Here is an 18,823-nt window from a genome sequence, read left to right as displayed (position 1 = left end):
TTCCGGAAGTTGAGCGATTAAACTGTTCCAGTGTCACCAGATCGATGGTCCTGTTGGTGTCATGGTCTTCCACCCTCAGCCGCTATTGGTCGAATGCGAACGGCCGGCTGACGACCTCCAATGTCCGTGTCCAGAAGCACTGGCGCTGTTGTTCCGGAGAGTGGCTGACACACTGCAGGATGGCTCTCTTCAGGTCGGTGTATATGAGCTGGCTGCCGGCAGCGAGCTGCCGGCAGCGAGCTGCTGTGTGGCGGGCTGTGCCTCGCCAGTCAGGAGCAGAAGTGGGCATGCTGCGCGCTGCTCGACTGGCCACCCCCACACTTCGGCTGCTGGCTCGAAGTGAGCAATTAAAGCCTTCCGAATCGTTGTACGGGCCCATCTTTGTGAGGGTGCTGTGGGGAGGGTTCGCTGCGGTCGAGGTCCCCGACAACACAAGCAGATGCCGGAATGCTTGGCGATCTTCCTGCTGGGCCAGTATCAAGGCTTCAAAGCATTGCTCTTGTTCCTTCCGGAGGGCGGTCAGCGCTTGATTCTGGTTCTGCTGGGCAGTAGCGAGGGCATGGATGAGATCCTTTAATGGGGAAGATTCCATGTCGTGGTTCCCTTCTGTACTCCCGGGTTTCGGCACCACTCTAATACGTCCCTCATGTGGGTGGAGTACAGAAGCATGGCAGATGAGAGATGACGTTCACACACACCTTTTATTTTCATGTTGTTTTTCAGCTTTAATGTCCGTTTAGGTACACAGACGTGTGCATACACACAGTTGTGTTTTGGTCTGGGGAAATCTCTTCTCTCTGCTCTCTCCCTCTATTTCTGTTCTCCACAGTCACTGCAACACACACACACACACACACACACACACACACACACACACACACATTTAATTGACAACAGGTGCATTGACTTTGCCACTCACCTTCCCTGGCCCCGCCCTACATTCACAAACTGACACTAAGCCACGCCCCCACTGCCACAAATGCGTTTGAAGTTCTTCATACTAACTGTCCAGGTTTTTGTGTCATGCCGAGATAATCATTATAAAGAATCGCGATGCCTCCTCTGCCAATTGGACGAGGCTGGTGTATATAACTGCAACCAGGAGGACGAGTTTCATTTAATGCTACAGACTCCTTTGGTTTAATCCATGTTTCTGTTTAAACACAGTACATTAAACTGCTGATCAGTAAGAAGTTCATTAACAGTTCGTGCTTCAGACATAAGAGAGAAAATATTTAAAAGTCTTACCTTTTACAGTAGGTCAAAGGTGCTGGCAGCGGCTGTACAGTCAGTATGATCTAATTTTATATTAATTAGATTATTAGAACAAACTCTGAGTATTTCTACTTTTTTGTGTAGCTCGGGGAACAGGCACAGTCTCAATGTAATGAAACCTGTGTGATGACTCTGTACAGGTAGCAGACAGACAGTTTAGCCTGTTCGTCTGCTCCCTGGCCTTGGCTCTGGATTGTCGTGGATTAACTAGGCCTGTTCTGAGACTATGAGCTATGCTGCGAGAAATGAGAGCAGCATCTTCCCGAGTGGGATGGATACCGTCCCGCCCTAACAGATTTGTTTGATCTTTAGCTGTGTGAGGACATGAAGACAGAGACATCCATGGATGGAGAGACCTCAGAAGCCTGTGTGAAGAAAGAGGAGACATTGGAGCTGAATGTCTACAGCTATGGAGACGATCTCGACAACCCACCTGAAGGTCTCGCCGTTAAAGTGGAAGATCCTGACGATAAAGACTATCTCTGTAAGACATTAGGCCACTCTGGTGCTCAGTAACACTCACTGTTTATCTTTCGATTACGTTCATTATGTCTTATATTAAATATAGTTAGTTTTTGTTTTTTTTCTTTTTTATCAGACTCACTGTTTATTCTACCCTGCACACTATCTGGTGCACTAAAAGTGCAATACAGTACATTTGGCATGTAGCCACAGTCTCTCTTATTTTAATCAACAAATTGACATTGAAATTTTTATTTTTTATTGATGAAAGTATGAACTTTGTTTATAGAGCGTGTAACATGGTAGCGAGGAGTGAAAGAAACTTTGTTTGTTTGTTTGTTTGTTTGTTTGTTTGTTTATTTATTTAAAATACTTTTGTCGTTATAAATCGAGCATGTTAACCTGAACAAAAAAAGCATGGAATATCACACGATGGGTGTGTATTAAAAATATCTATGCTGCGTGTTTTTTTCATATTACAGCATGGCCCAAAATGTATGATTCCCCTCAAACCATAGTGATTTGCTTGTTATTGCAATTTTGAATTTATTAATGAATGACACATTCAATGTTTAATTTGTCTCTGTTTACATTTAATGTTGCAGAATGTCTGTCATTCCCTCCAGCCACTCCTGTGTTTTATTCTGAGACAAAAAAAAAAAATGTGGCATGTCGTGTGACTGATGCCCCTTTTCCACCAAAGCAGTTCCAGGGCTGGTTCAGGGCCCGTGCTTAGTTTGGAACCGGGTTTCCTGTTTCCACTGACAAAGAACTGGCTCGGGGGCCAGAAAAACCGGTTCCAGGCTAGCAGCAACTCTCTGCTGGGCCAGAGGAAAGAACCGCTTATGTCAGGGGGGGGGGGGGGAGTTGTTAAGACCAACAACAATAACAAGACCGCGAAATATCGCCATTTTTAAGCGACGAGAAGCAGCAGCTGTACAAACGCGAAGTCCTCCATTATTATTGTTGTTGTTGCTGCTGCTGCTTCTTCCGTCTTGTTTTTGCTTTGATATTCACATCAAGGTTTATGCAAACGTAGCGACGTAACTGACGTATACAGCGACGTAATGACGTGTCTTCTTTTAGAACCGGAGCTATGGAAAAGCAAACTGGTTCTCAGCTGGCTTGCAAGTTGAACCAGTTGTGAACCAGCACCGGCACTGGCCCCGAACCAGCCCTGGAACTGATTTGGTGGAAAAGGGGTATGAGAAACCAGAAAGCACAAAGTCCTCTGTCCTGAAGACACTTCCATCTTGGGGAAATTTACTGACTGATACCTGGGTCTCCTTCCATAAATGTTAAATAAATGTGTCCTAACGTCTTCACCACATTAGAAGATTATAGGTTCCCCCCCCCTTCTTGCACCCATTTGTCGTCCAGTGTGGTCACCTGCTAGTATCCACCCACTAGCCAGGCCTCTCTAACCATGTGAGTGAAGGCTAACATGTACTTCCTCCAAGACATGTCAAGCCATCAAACTCCTCTTTTTCAATTGCAGCTCATGCTGTGTCACATGATAGCAAAACACACCTGGAGGACAGTGCTATGTGCTCTGTTCCCCACATGCATAAGCTCGCAGAAGATCCCAACCAGCTGTGATTTAATAGGGGACAGAGAGTATGCCCCTCATTATGCCTCTGGAATGGAATGTTCAATAAGAGACAGTGGGTGTGAGAGACAGGAGTCCAAATATACAGATTTCGGGGCATCACAGTGGTGCAGCTCCAGGGTCCTGGATTCGATTTTAAGCTCAGGTTGCTGTCTGTGTGAAGTTTTGCAAGTTCTCCTCCTCGTTGGACTATTTATTTATTTACTTACTTTCTTACTTAATGTGTGGACAGAAGAAGAAGAAAATTTTTATTTATCACATGCACACTTCAAGCACAGTGAAGTTCATCCTCTGCATTTAACCCATCTGAAGCAGTGAACACACACACGCACGCGCGCGCACACCCAGAGCAGTGGGCAGCCACACCAGAGCGCCCGGGGAGCAGTCAGGGGTCAGGTACCTTGCTCAAGGGCACCTCAGCTCAAGGCCGCCCCACGTTAACCTAACTGCATGTCTTTGGATTGTGGGGGAAACCCACGCAGACACGGGGAGAACATGCAAACTCCACACAGAAAGGCCCTCGCCGGCCGCTGGGTTCGAACCCAGAACCTTCTTGCTGTGAGGCAACCGTGCTAACCACGACACGACCGTGCCGCAGTTGATTTTGTTTGTACCTGCATGTGATTTTCATAACAAATTTGGGAAATTCTGTTCCCCAGAAGATAAGCAAACAAGTAGCTGAATTTAAAACAACCCTGACCAGGCAAGTCCTAAGACAATACTGTAAATATATCATGCAGTGCCACAGTCATGTTAATGAACATTCGTTTTATTTTGCCCTGCAAGCTTCGTATCTGACCATTTGTTTACTCCCACAAGGAAGTAAAAAAAACCCCTCATACTCGTATCCAGTACTGGCACAAAATATGGAAATGCCTAGGAAAAGATCAATTTTGCATACTTAATCCATGCAAATGACATCAGAATCTGCACTGAAGGCAACTGAAATACATTATGAAGATACAGAGACACCTTTTAACCACAATTTTATACTTTACCCATGAAAATACTAGCAGTTTTGGCCATCATTGTGTGATAAACAGCATAAAGATATTGGAAATAGTATCATCTGTTTAGTTTAGCCCCAAAAACCACCTTAATCACTCCTTGTGGGGCAATCCTACCCTGATATGCTAATTATTCCACAGGTGAAAACCATTAACTAAATCATGTGGTCTCGACAAATAATTAATTAGAAAAAGTATTTATCCTCTGACTACAGCCAGGCAACAGGCAGAAATGGCATCAGAGAGAGAAACTACAGAAGAGCAGCGTATTAGGATGAAAGTTTTGTGGGAGGAGGGTCATTCATAATGAGCCATAGCAAAGAAACTGCATGTGACCCATAGTGCTGTCTGGAAATGCCTCAAGCATCACCAGAAGACTGGGAACTTCAAGAAAATTTCAGGCAGAGGAAGGAAGAAAAAGTTGACTAAAGCTGATGTCCAGTACCTCAAGACTACATCCCTACAAGAGAGGAAGAAATCCAGCAAGGAACTGGCACAGGACCTCCAAGATGCTACAGGCAAGGATGTGTCCCCACACCTGGTTAGGAAGACGCTCTCAGCAGAAGGCCTCAAAGGTCATGTGTCATTGCGCAGAACTTTTGTTGAGAGGTGGAAATAAGCAGAAGAGACTTAACTGGGCAAAAATTCACAGGAGTTGGACTTCTGAGCAGTGGAAAAGGGTCATGTTCTCAGATGAGAAGAAATTTTGAATTATTTGGCAACGCTATGCAACAGTAAGTCAGGTGCAGAAAGGGAGAAAGATACAAGGCAAACTGTATTTCTCCCACAGTAAAACATGGTGGAGGGGTCCTGCAAGTATGGGGAGCCATCACTTACAATGGAGTTGGTCATCTCTACAAAATAGATGGGACCCTCACTGCTGACAAGTACAGACAAATCCTTATCCATCATGCTGTGCCTTCTGGAAGAGCTCTCATTGGCAACAACTTTATCTTCCAGCAAGATAATGACCCAAAACACACAGCCAGGATGGTTAAACAGTATTTACAAAACAATGAACAAGATGGCAGCTTGGCAATTCTTGATTGGCCAGCCCAAAGTCCTGACATGAATATAATTGAGCAAGTCTGGAACTACATGGAGCGAGAGAAGGTGAAAAGGGCTCCTTCAAACCTGCCACAGCTCTGGGAAGTGTTGCAAGACATATGGAGATCAATTCCACTTGATTTTATTCATAAACTTTATGATGGCATGCCTGATTGTGTCGGTGCACTTCAGTGTCAAGGGGTTCCATACCAAATATTGATAATATTTTAGAATGATTTACTCTGGTTACTTGTAACATTTGTTTGTTATGATGAAAATGTTTAGTTTATTAAGAGAACTTGAGAACAAAAGGTCAAATTGTGTTGTTTTGTCATTTTGGTAGGTGTTTCCATATTTTTTGCCAATACTGGTACCTTGTTGTGTCCTGTTTGATCCCAGTCCTGATGGACACCTCTAGTCTCAACCAGATGCTCAGTGAACCTTACTGGCAAGCTTTCTTAGGATAATCTTTATACAGTACTAATGTACCGTATATGGTCTTGGATAGACACACACAGATTGCACACACATTTGGGCCTCATTTCTTCCTGTTGTGTTTTCTCTACTCCTAGACTGTGAAGTTTGCAAATCCTTCTTCCTCAACAAATGCGAGGTTCATGGACCACCCCTCTTCATCCCTGATACTCCTGTTCCCATGGGAGTCCCTGACCGAGCCAGACAAACACTTCCTCCTGGGCTAGAAATCCAGAAGTCCAGTATTCCTGATGCAGGCCTGGGAGTGTTTAATAAGGGGGAGACTGTTCCAGTAGGTGCACACTTCGGCCCCTGCCAGGGAGAGCTGGTGAACCGAGAGGAAGCCAAGAACAGTGGGGACTCCTCAGTTGTGAGTTTGTCATAAATTTTATTATAAAGATTGTATATTTTTATGTAACAAAATATGATGACTAGATGAAGGTAGCTCCAATTAATATCAATTTCTTCTCGCAGATATGTGGAGTAGTGGTGTAAATCGCAAGTTTGAGCACAATGCGGTCCGACATCAGTTCTTTTAGCCAGTGTGGTGGAACTTGCCTGTTAATAAAAATACTAGTAACACCTCAGTGCTCAAGTAAATAAAGTAATGCTCAAGCAAATATTTCTTTATTGTATAATTATTCATGAAAGTCCCATAAAATCACAAGCCCAGGTAGTCACCAACATAGGTCCTCCCATAACGACTCCTAAACATGGTCAGCTTCCTGTATTACACAAAATATTAGTCGTCATCATCAACATTCTGTTATAGTCTGTTTTCCCAAGTGCAGTTGAGAAAAACTGTACCAAGTTTTCCTTGACTCTGCTGCATGCACAACATGGTAGCTTCTCTCTCTCACACACACACACACACACACACACACACAAAAACAAGAACCGTATTCATTTACACTGTTTCTTTTCTAAATGTCAAGGATAAACAGAGAAGCATGACGCTACAGGATCTGAACAGATACTGTTAACTATAATTAATGCTAAAGTTAATATAAAACTTGTTACCACACCAGTGAGCCAATGGTTTTCGATGCCACAAAATTTGCCACCTATGCGAGTTGGTTTGATGCTGGGGTCTGCAGTTGGTGTGACGTTGTTTCATTTTCGTGAATTCACAAATGCAGACAAAATATAATTTGAACATCGGTTCAGTGAGGGTTGATTTAGATATACCCAGTGTGCTGTGAGACAAAGTGAAGTGTGCTGTGGAATTTTGAGCAACCCCATGCATTTTTATGCAGGCTCATGAAATAAGATATTTTAAAGTACAACAATGACTGTACTTTTTCATTAAAAATGTTTGTAGGTAGTCGCTTTTAACTTTTGCATTTTTTTTAAATCTAAATGGCCTTTAATCCCATTTTGAAAATAAATTTGGGTCCAGGGAGGAGGATTATTATTGTAGCGACCAGAAAAGGCACTTGCTTTAGTTGTTGCCAGTTCCACGGAGCCTTGCCAGAGTGCAAAGACTCAAGGGGCTGTTAATGTTAAAGCTTGGAGAACATTAGGGGCTAAATAGCAATGAGCCACCTTGACCAAGACTCCTGCAGTAATTGACCACCTCTGTCCAGTATTTCTGATGGGCATGTATCTTGTAGTAAAATAAAACATCTAGAACCATGTTATGTACAGAGCATAGGATGTCACATAAGTCAATCAGTCCTGATCCCAGTCCACCATCCCACCCTGCCTGAAGTCCTCTACCATCTTCCATTGCCAAAAAAAGACCATTAGCAGCCTGAATGACCACTGCCCAGTGGCACTGACTCCCGTTATCATGAAGCGCTTTGAGCAACTGGTTCAGACTTGCATCATCTCAAGTCCCCCACCCATGTTAGACACCAGTATGCTTATAGAGCTAACGGGTCTACAGAGGACGCCATAGCTACAACTCTCCACACTGCCCTCACTCACCTTGAGCAGCAGGAGAGCTATGCTAGGCTGTTCTTTGTGGACTTTAGCTCAGCATTCAACACCATTCTCCCTCACAGACTGGTGTCCAACCTGACAGACCTGGGACTGTCTTAATCCATCTGCCTCTGAATGAAGGACTTCCTGTCTGATCGCTCACAGAGGGTGAGAGAAGGCCCCCACATTGCCTTAGCAATGGCTCCCCACTCTTCACCCTCTAGTCAAGTTTATTTTTATAGTGCTTTTAACAATAGACATTGTCGCAAAGAGGCTTTACAGAATTTGAACAACTTAAAACATGAGCTAATTTTATCCCTAATCTATCCCTAATGAGCAAACCTGTGGCAATGGTGGCAAGGGGAAAAACTCCCTTAGACGACATGAGGAAAAAACCTCAAGAGGAACCAGACTCAAAAGAGAATCCATCCTCATTTGGGTGATAAGAGACAATGTGTGATTATAGCATTTTTAACATGAAGTCAGTTTTGTTGATGTTCTAACTCTTCATTGATGGAAACTTGAGTGCAAAACTGTTCATGACAACTGCAGTCCTAAAGTTAGCAAGTCAGCTGTAGTCCTCAGCCATAAAAGCATTACTGTAAGAGTCCAGAGCATCTTCCAAGTGTGACTTTCAACTGTCCATATGGGGCCGTCCTCCACAGGAGCGATGTGATGCCCTACATCTGGTTGGAGTCTCATCAGAATGGATCAGGCAGGTCTGAGGAGCAGAAGAGGTCAGGATTGCCATGTAACTCAGAGGGACGGAGGGGGGAGAAAAAGAGAGAAAACACAGGTTGTTGGGTATGCCCAATGTCACCTGATGAGTAGGAACAGTATACATTTTGCACTGAGTTTTGCCAGAGTCCCAAGCAGGGACTCTGGCAAAACTAACTATGACAGCATAACTAAAAGGGGAGAGCCAGAAGGTAACACAGGCATGAGGGAGCCCCGGGAAATAAAGCAGCAGCCACTACAGGATCAACAAACTCGAGCGAGCAAGCGAGTGGGGAACTGACAGCATCCATACATCCCAGTTTACCAAAACACTCTATGTCTGAGGTTCCTCCAGATCTACACCTTTACCTCATAAACACCATTAACAAAAGGCTTGACTAAACAGATATGTTTTCAGCTTAGACTTAAACACTGAGACTGTGTCTGATTCCCGAACACTACTTGGAAGGCTGTTCCATAACTGTGGGGCTTTGTAAGAAAAGGTTCTGCCCCCTGATGTAGCCTTCACTATGGGAGGTACCAGCAGATAGCCTGCACCTTTTGATCTAAGTAGGCATGGTGGGTCATAGAGGACCAGAAGTTCATTCAGGTACTGTGGCGCAAGACCATTCAGTGCTTTCAAGGTTAAGAATAGTATTTTACAATCAATGTGAAATTTGATTGGGAGCCAGTGCAGTGTGGATAAGACAGGGGTGATGTGGTCATATTTTCTAGTTTTAGTAAGGACTCTTGCTGCTGCATTTTGAACTAACTGGAGCTTGTTTATGCACTTATTGGAACATCCAGACAGTAAGGCATTACAATAATCCAACCTGGAGGGAACGAAAGCATGGACTAATTTTTCTGTGTCGTGTAGTGACATTGAATTTCTTCTCTTAGAAATATTTCTGAGATGAAAGAAAGCTAACCTGGTAATGTTAGTGATGTGAGTTTTGAATGAAAGACTGGGGTCAATAATCACCCTGAAGTCTTTTACTGCTGCACGTAAAGAAACAGAAAGGCCATCCAGAGTTACTGTGGAATCAGAAAACTTACTTCTAGCTGCATGTGGTCCGAGTACAAGTACTTCAGTCTTGTCAGAGTGAAGCAGAAGGAAGTTAATAAGCATCCAGTGTCTAATGTCCTTCACACATTCCTCAATTCTATTAAGCTGGTGTCTCTCATCAGGTTTTGTAGAAACATACAACTGTGTGTCATCAGCATAACAGTGGAAACTAATATCATGTTTATGAATAATATCACCCAGAGGTAACATACATATATAACCCCGATTCCAAAAAAGTTGGGGCAAAGTACAAATTGTAAATAAAAACGGAATGCAATAATGTGGAAGTTTCAAAATTCCATATTTTATTCAGAATAGAACATAGATGACATATCAAATGTTTAAACTGAGAAAATGCATCATTTAAAGAGGAAAAATAGGTGATTTTAAATTTCATGACAACACATCTCAAAAAAGTTGGGACAAGGCCATGTTTACCACTGTGAGACGTCCCCTTTTCTCTTTACAACAGTCTGTAAACGTCTGGGGACTGAGGAGACAAGTTGCTCAAGTTTAGGGATAGGAATGTTAACCCATTCTTGTCTAATGTAGGATTCTAGTTGCTCAACTGTCTTAGGTCTTTTTTGTCGTATATTCCGTTTTATGACGCGCCAAATGTTTATGGGTGAAAGATCTGGACTGCAGGCTGGCCAGTTCAGTACCCGGACCCATCTTCTATGCAGCCATGATGCTGTAATTGATGCATTATGTGGTTTGGCATTGTCATGTTGGAAAATGCAAGGTCTTCCCTGAAAGAGACGTCGTCTGGATGGGAGCATATGAGCCTTTTTTTTTTTTCCCTCTCCATGCTTCCACGGAAGGCGGTCGCATTCTGCTCTTCCTCTCCCTCCTTTTTTTCCCTGCTTGTGCTCTGTGTCTTGTCTCGTCTGCTGTACTTTTTGAAGAGACTCTTCCTGCATTACTTTCTAAACTAAAAAGCATGGAATTGCTAAACTGGTCTCCTAACGAAATTGACACAGTTTTGGGTTCGGGGGAACCCGTTTGTCCTGCCGGAACGATTGCGGCTGGTTACACGATGGACGCGTGGGAGCGGTGGCGGGTCGTGTGCCTGGCGATTCTTTCTGTGGAGGACACTGAAGATATCTACCTATTCGGAACCATGATTACAAGACTTTTGCTGATTGGATTAGGCATTGCCCTGGTATATCGAGGAAATCAGACAACGGTGACAGCTGTTCAAAGCCCCACAAAGCTGCCCGATATTGGAGTGGTGGGCAAAGCTGTTGGCACTTGGACCGTGGACATTCAGAACTTTAACCACAAAATGGTTGTCATCTCGGAGCAGCTTTCAGCTTTGCAAGGAATACGTTTTTCGGAGATCAATTTGAATAGAATGGACAGATATGGATGAGCGGTGAGGACGTGCAAAGACTGCTTCTGGAAAGACCAAACAATTCATATCTTATCAACATTCGGCGCCCTGAGACAGAACCGGCCTTGTTTTAGGCCGTTGCTGAGAAAACATTTCCCCCTGAAGGTCAATGCCAAGAGACACACTCATTTTTCGAATTCCTCTCTAACTCTCCGCGGTCACCATTTTTACCCCCAGTGTGACAAGCGGGTGCGTGACCAGCACCTTCATGGCTGCAGGAGTGGACGGCTGCTTGCTTGCGCTGGATTACCTCCTCCCCTCCCCCCCACCCCTTACCCCTGATCGCCCCCCCCCAAGTCCCGTGTTTAAAGTGTACCTGTGTTGTAGTTGTGCTTCTGCAAAGGTTTTTTTAATGTTCCCACACTGTACTCCTGACAGGAGCATAGTGTGGGGGTGTTCTTTTTTTTTTCTTATCTCTCCTCATGTTGTGTTTCCTTTTTATCTTTATCCCCGTCTTCCTGTCCTGTCTACCCTATGTCAATTGTATGTTGTATATGTACGGACAGGTTGACGGCTAATTTCGCTGGTACGTGACTAGTGACAATAAAGGGCTTCTGATATGTTGCTCTAGAACCTGGATATACCTTTCAGCATTGATGGTGTCTTTCCAGATGTGTAAGCTGCCTGTGCCACATGCACTAATGCAACCCTATACCATCAGAGATGCAGGCTTCTGAACTGAGCGCTGATAACAACTTGGGTCGTCCTTCTCCTCTTTAGTCCGAATGACACGGCGTCCCTGATTTCCATAAAGAACTTCAAAATTTTATTTGTCTGACCACAGAACAGTTTTCCACTTTGCCACAGTCCATTTTAAATGAGCCTTGGCCCAGAGAAGACGTCTGCGCTTCTGGATCATGTTTCGATACGGCTTTTTCTTTGAACTATAGAGTTTTAGCTGGCAACGGCGGATGGCACGGTGAATTGTGTTCACAGATAATGTTCTCTGGAACTATTCCTGAGCCCATTTTGTGATTTCCAATACAGAAGCATGCCTGTATGTGATGCAGTGCCGTCTAAGGGTCTGAAGATCACGGGCACCCAGTATGGTTTTCCGGCCTTGACCCTTACGCACAGAGATTCTTCCAGATTCTCTGAATCTTTTGATGATGATGTGCACTGTAGATGATATGTTCAAACTCTTTGCAATTTTACACTATCGAACTCCTTTCTGATATTGCTCCACTATTTGTCGGCGCAGAATTAGGGGGATTGGTGATTCTCTTCCCATCTTTACTTCTGAGAGCTGCTGCCACTCCAAGATGCTCTTTTTATACCCAGTCATGTTAATGACCTATTGTCAATTGACCTAATGAGTTGCAATTTGGTCCTCCAGCTGTTCCTTTTTTGTACCTTTTAACTTTTCCAGCCTCTTATTGCCCCTGTCCCAACTTTTCTGAGATGTGTTGCTGTCATGAAATTTCAAATGAGCCAATATTTGGCATGAAATTTCAAAATGTCTCACTTTCGACATTGGATATGTTGTCTATGTTCTATTGTGAATACAATATCAGTTTTTGAGATTTTTAAGTTATTGCATTCTGTTTTTAATTTACAATTTGTTCTTTGTCCCAACTTTTTTGGAATCGGGGTTTTGTGTGTGTGTGTGTGTGTGTGTGTGTGTGTGTGTGTGTGTGTGTGTGTGTGTATACAACCCCGATTCCAAAAAAGTTGGGACAAAGTACAAATTGTAAATAAAAACGGAATGCAATGATGTGGAAGTTTCAAAATTCCATATTTTATTCAGAATAGAACATAGATGACATATCAAGTGTTTAAACTGAGAAAATGGATAATTTAAAGAGAAAAATTAGGTGACTTTAAATTTCATGACAACACCACATCTCAAAAAAGTTGGGACAAGGCCATGTTTACCACTGTGAGACATCCCCTTTTCTCTTTACAACAGTCTGTAAATGTCTGGGGACTGAGGAGACAAGTTGCTCAAATTTAGGGATAGGAATGTTAACCCATTCTTGTCTAATGTAGGATTCTAGTTGCTCAACTGTCTTAGGTCTTTTTTGTCGTATCTTCCATTTTATGATGCACCAAATGTTTTCTATGGGTGAAAGATCTGGACTGCAGGCTGGCCAGTTCAGTACCCGGACCCTTCTTCTATGCAGCCATGATGCTGTAATTGATGCAGTATGTGGTTTGGCATTGTCATGTTGGAAAATGCAAGGTCTTCCCTGAAAGAGACGTCGTCTGGATGGGAGCATATGTTGCTCTAGAACCTGGATATACCTTTCAGCATTGATGGTGTCTTTCCTGATGTGTAAGCTGCCCATGCCACACGCACTAATGCAACTCCATACCATCAGAGATGCAGGCTTCTGAACTGAGCACTGATAACAACTCGGGTCGTCCTTCTCCTCTTTAGTCCGAATGACACGGCGTCCCTGATTTCCATAAAGAACTTCAAATTTTGATTCGTCTGACCATAGAACAGTTTTCCACTTTGCCACAGTCCATTTTAAATGAGCCTTGGCCCAGAGAAGACGTCTGCGCTTCTGGATCATGTTTAGATACGGCTTCTTCTTTGAACTATAGAGTTTTAGCTGGCAACGGCGGATGGCACGGTGAATTGTGTTCACAGATAATGTTCTCTGGAAATATTCCTGAGCCCATTTTGTGATTTCCAATACAGAAGCATGCCTGTATGTGATGCAGTGCCGTCTAAGGGCCCGAAGATCACGGGCACCCGGTATGGTTTTCCAGCCTTGACCCTTACGCACAGAGATTCTTCCAGATTCTCTGAATCTTTTGATGATATTATGCACTATAGATGATGATATGTTCAAACTCTTTGCAATTTTACACTGTCAAACTCCTTTCTGATATTGCTCCACTATTTGTCGGCGCAGAATTAGGGGGATTGGTGATCCTCTTCCCTTCTTTACTTCTGAGAGCTGCTGCCACTCCAAGATGCTCTTTTAATACCCAGTCATGTTAATGACCTATTGCCAATTGACCTAATGAGTTGCAATTTGGTCCTCCAGCTGTTCCTTTTTTGTACCTTTAACTTTTCCAGCCTCTTATTGCCCCTGTCCCAACTTTTTTGATATGTGTTGCTGTCATGAAATTTCAAATGAGCCAGTATTTGGCATGAAATTTCAAAATGTCTCACTTTCGACATTTGATATGTTGTCTATGTTCTATTGTGAATACAATATCAGTTTTTGAGATTTGTAAATTATTGCATTCCCTTTTTATTTACAATTTGTATTTTGTCCCAACTTTTTTGGAATTGGGGTTGTGTGTATATATATATATATATATATATATATATATATATATATATATATATCAGAAAAATGCAGTGGACCCAAGACAGAACCTTGTGGAACACCAAACTTTACCTCAGTATGTCTAGAAAAATCTCCATTTACATCAACATACTAATAGCGATCAGTTAAATAAGAGCTGAGCCAGGAGAGGGCGGTTCCCCTAACTCCCACAACATTTTCTAGTCTATCCAGAAGAATGGAATAATCAATGGTATCAAATGCTGAAATAAGGTCAAGCAACACAAGCAGCGAGACACAGCCCTAATCAGATGCCAACAGTAGGTCATTTACTACTTTAACCAGAGCTGTCTCTTTGCTATGATGAGGTCTGAATCCTGACTGATACATTTCATGGATGTTATGCCTATGTAAATATGAGCATAACTGCTGTGCCATGGCTTTTTCTAGGATTAAAAAAGTAGTTCTTCTACACTTACAACTGCACCCTGTTCGCTCCCGTAATGGCATCATCATATTTGCGGATGATACTACCATATTGGGGCTCATCTCTGGGGGGAAGGAGTCTGGGTGGTGCTGAGACAACAAACCTGGTCCTCAACCACCAAAACCAAGGAGCTGCTGATAGACTTCAGGAAAAAGAAAATGGACTTTCAGCCTATTCTCATCAGTGCGCAATGTGTGGAGAGGATCCTGGACTTCTGGTTCCTTGCAGTGCACATAGAGGAGGAGCTGACCTGGAGCTCTGATGTCACACAAGTGATAAAGAATACACAGCAGAGACTTTACTTACTGATGATCCTCAGGATGAACGACCTCCCTCAAAAACTGCTTGTCAAATGGTGTCTATTGTTGCTCCATAGAGAACATACTTAGATACTGCATCAGTGTGTGGTTTGTCAGCTGCACAGGAGCAGAGAGAAAAGTGCTCCAGAGGGTTGTCACCACCACCCAGATGATCATCGGATGCCCTCTTCCCTGCCTGGAAGAGCTTTACAGTTCCTGCTGCCTCAAAAGAACCCTCAGTATATTAAAAGATCCGTCCCACCCCAGAAATTCTCTGTTTGAACTGCTGCCCTTGGGTAGGCAGTTCAGGTCAATTAAGAAATGGACAAATAGACCCCTTGCACATGATGTTACGCATCACGTGGTAATTGACCCCCAGGTGAAAAGACACCAATTTTTGTGTAAGCAAGCCTTAACCAGTCTTAAATATGGTTCATTTTTGCGCTGTTTTTGGTTGTTTCAGTCATTTAAATCGAGGAATAGATAAAGGATATTACCATTTCCCTGCTATGAAGAAAAATGTTAACAAAGAGAAGCAAATGCTTCAAGAACAATGAAGAAATGAGTTGTTAAAGAGAATACAACGAGAGGAGCTAACCCTGAAAACTCCAGAGAAATTTGCAACTATTTAAAATGTATTTTTTTTTTAAATAGACAGGCGCAACAGAGTATGGAAGAGTTTGTTTAAGAATCTCCTTTTATTTCTGCTCACATTTGAATTAGCTTCTTCATGAAAGTGTTCAGACAAAATCAAATGATTTTCTTCCAGATGAACCAACTTCCTCATTCGACATGGAAAACCCAGATTGGGCACCAAACAAACAACGCTGACATAATTCGTTAAAAATCCCAACAAGGAGCGACATGCTCCTGATGCATCCTGAAAGAACAGAAAAGATTAAGAGCAAAAAGCACTGAAGCTTTGCTTCTCTTATCAGATGAACTCAGTCCTGTGCAAAATGTCAACCTGGAGCCAGAGTGTAGTAATGAACCTACAGTTTGAGAGAGTTCTACACAAACGCACTGAACTTTACAACAGCTGCAGGCATGTGAAATGGAAATAAATCGACTAAGGCAGGAAAAACTATTTTGGATAAAATTGTTACTGTCTGTTGCACACTTATCAACCTGTGTGACTCAGTTGTGCCTTTTGAATAGAGAATAAATGAAGAGGGAACTGAACATGAACAGTTTATTGAAATTATTAATACAAGGGTGATTATAGCTAACTACATGATTATAGTTAGCTATATGACTACAGCTGCAACTGGAATGTGCCGATTCTGTTTGCAATTGTAATTATTGTACCATCCACTATTAGATAAAATTAAAATGAAATCTTACAACATTGTTTGAATGTCTAGAGCAAGATAACGTTATTTTACAAATAATATTTCGGAGATTTGTTTCTTTTTTAACAAATCATAAATATCAATGTATAAATGAGTGCAAATAGCTCTGTAACTTGATGTCCTTGAGGTTGTTGAGACATGGTGGGCCGGGAATACCATCTAGCCCACAGTTCAAGTAGTTGTCCTTTGAGAGTAAATGCTCAGGCTTTTGCAGCATTCTGTTCCCTAAAGCTGATGTCGGTAAAAATTCTTTACACAAAGGTTTTCTTGTTTATGTAGTGGGGTGTGCATTTTTTTTTTAACTGTTCTTCCATGTCCAGATTCTTCCGGAAAAGGAAAGTACATTCCAACATGTATCTAACACTAGGCCACAAATCTGCACTGTCACTCCATAGGTTTTGAGGAATTTTGTACAGATCATAGCCACTAATAAACTCTCTAATTTCCATGTATCCTTCACTTCTTTATAACTAAGATTATCCAAGTAATCCGTTAGTAGAGCTTTTTTAGCTGTAGTTTTCTTCAGACAACAGCAACGGACGTCTGACATCTTTGCTTGGCTTCAGTATGTAAACAAAGTTTGCTTGTCCCCCAGGTATAGGGTAGGGTAGTGACCGTTGCTAACATAAATGTGATGTCAGTGTAAGGGGTCTATAGACCGAAAAAGAGCTTCTACCCAAGAGCCATAACTATTACTATAACGGATACTATTGTTACTATTATAATTTTTTTCCTTTTTGTTTCTTTCCTTAATTCCTTTGGCATAAAAAACAGATTTATTAATTTATGAAATGTAATAAGGGTAGACGCAATAAGCTTTTCGTCGCTGTCAGTTCAAAACCTGCTATGTGACAATTTAGGTCAAATTGGGTTCTCTTTTGCAGTTTATGCTAATATAATGCTGCAATTAGCTATTTTGATGGATATTTAACTGACCAAGCTAATAATAGAACAAGTAAACTTTTACTGGCTTCTCAGCTTGTTATTTCAGAGTTTTATTCAGTTTTTTTACGTCTCCTGTAAAAAAGGAAAAATGTCACATAGCAGGTTTTGACCTGACAGCGACGTTTTGCTTCAGTCTAATCCTTTTCAGTCTTTCTTGCTGATATGTATGTAACCAGTGTGAATGTTATTGAAAGTTGAAATGACCGAAATAAATAATTAAATCCAAAATAAGCAGATGTTGCACTGGTAGGATGGCGTCCAATTTCATTGTACGATATGCAATGAGACACTTTTATATTCAAAAGCGGAGCTCTCCGTCTCATGATTTCTCCTTCCACACACACTTGCCACATTAGTTCACTACCCTTCAAGTTTATTTTTGAACATCAACATGCTTCTAGGATATGTTGCATAATCACGGTCACCTACTTCTACATTTGAGCTGAGAGAGATTTCTTTCACAGCTACCCTAACTTGCAAAAGAACAGGTAGCTTTTCCTCTGGCAGTAGTTATTAAAAAAAAAAGGACAGAATAATGGGCGGCACGGTGGTGTAGTGGTTAGCGCTGTCGCCTCACAGCAAGAAGGTCCTGGGTTCGAGCCCCGGGGCCGGCGAGGGCCTTTCTGTGTGGAGTTTGCATGTTCTCCCCGTGTCCGCGTGGGTTTCCTCCGAGTGCTCCGGTTTCCCCCACAGTCCAAAGACATGCAGGTTAGGTTAACTGGTGACTCTAAATTGAGCGTAGGTGTGAATGTGAGTGTGAATGGTTGTCTGTGTCTATGTGTCAGCCCTGTGATGACCTGGCAACTTGTCCAGGGTGTACCCCGCCTTTCGCCCTTAGTCAGCTGGGATAGGCTCCAGCTTGCCTGCGACCCTGTAGAAGGATAAAGCGGCTAGAGATGATGAGATGAGATGAGGACAGAATAATAGTGTTTCCCTCAGGATTTTGTGAAACTTGGGTCAGTGGACCTCGCTCTGGGGGCATGCTCCCCTGTGAGCTATTTTTGTTTATTTTAAAGTTAAATGTATCAAACTGGTGCACTTTGAGAGCAAAATTAAGAGTTTTAGATCTATAAAGAACTTGCACAAAATTTTGTGCTTTAGTAATTTAAGCATAAACACATTGTATGTATCAATAAGAATGGTGATGCCACAGCAAAAAGGCCACACCCACAAAGCATGGTTAAGGAGTTTCAGTTCATAAACGGTTAATAAAATGACTAGAGCATACATTTTAGCTCAGAGAAATGAAGCAGAAGTGGTTACCTGTGTTCAACTGGTTTATTTATTTTTTAGAAAATTTAAAATATTGAATAGAGAACATGCAGAATAATTTCATTTTAGCCAAAAATAAACCTATTTTGAACTCTGGTTAGAGCATGCACTTGTGTTTTGAATGACGAATACATGCTACCGGATGTGTTAGCAGCTTTTCTGACTCAAATAAGCTAAAACTCTACAAATTTAACCGTGAACTGTTTTAAAGCGAGGAGATGAGATTCGGACATGCTAATGTTAACGTTCT

The 18,823-nt window shown here is 42.4% G+C and overlaps 1 protein-coding gene across 1 annotated transcript in view; it reads left to right on the top strand.

Moving 5' to 3' along the window:
- The window catches only part of LOC132874725 (zinc finger protein 271-like), a 59,559-nt gene that overhangs the window by 21,615 nt on the left and 19,121 nt on the right, over positions 1-18,823 (top strand). The window contains exons 2-3 of the mRNA XM_060911097.1: positions 1,588-1,759; positions 5,973-6,244. Coding sequence (XP_060767080.1) covers positions 1,600-1,759; positions 5,973-6,244 — 432 coding nt within the window. The 5' untranslated portion in view covers positions 1,588-1,599. The remainder of the gene's footprint in view (positions 1-1,587; positions 1,760-5,972; positions 6,245-18,823) is intronic.

This window comes from Neoarius graeffei, chromosome 27, assembly GCF_027579695.1.
Source record: "Neoarius graeffei isolate fNeoGra1 chromosome 27, fNeoGra1.pri, whole genome shotgun sequence".
Classification (NCBI taxonomy): domain Eukaryota; kingdom Metazoa; phylum Chordata; class Actinopteri; order Siluriformes; family Ariidae; genus Neoarius; species Neoarius graeffei.
This window is presented reverse-complemented; position numbering and strand designations above follow the sequence as displayed.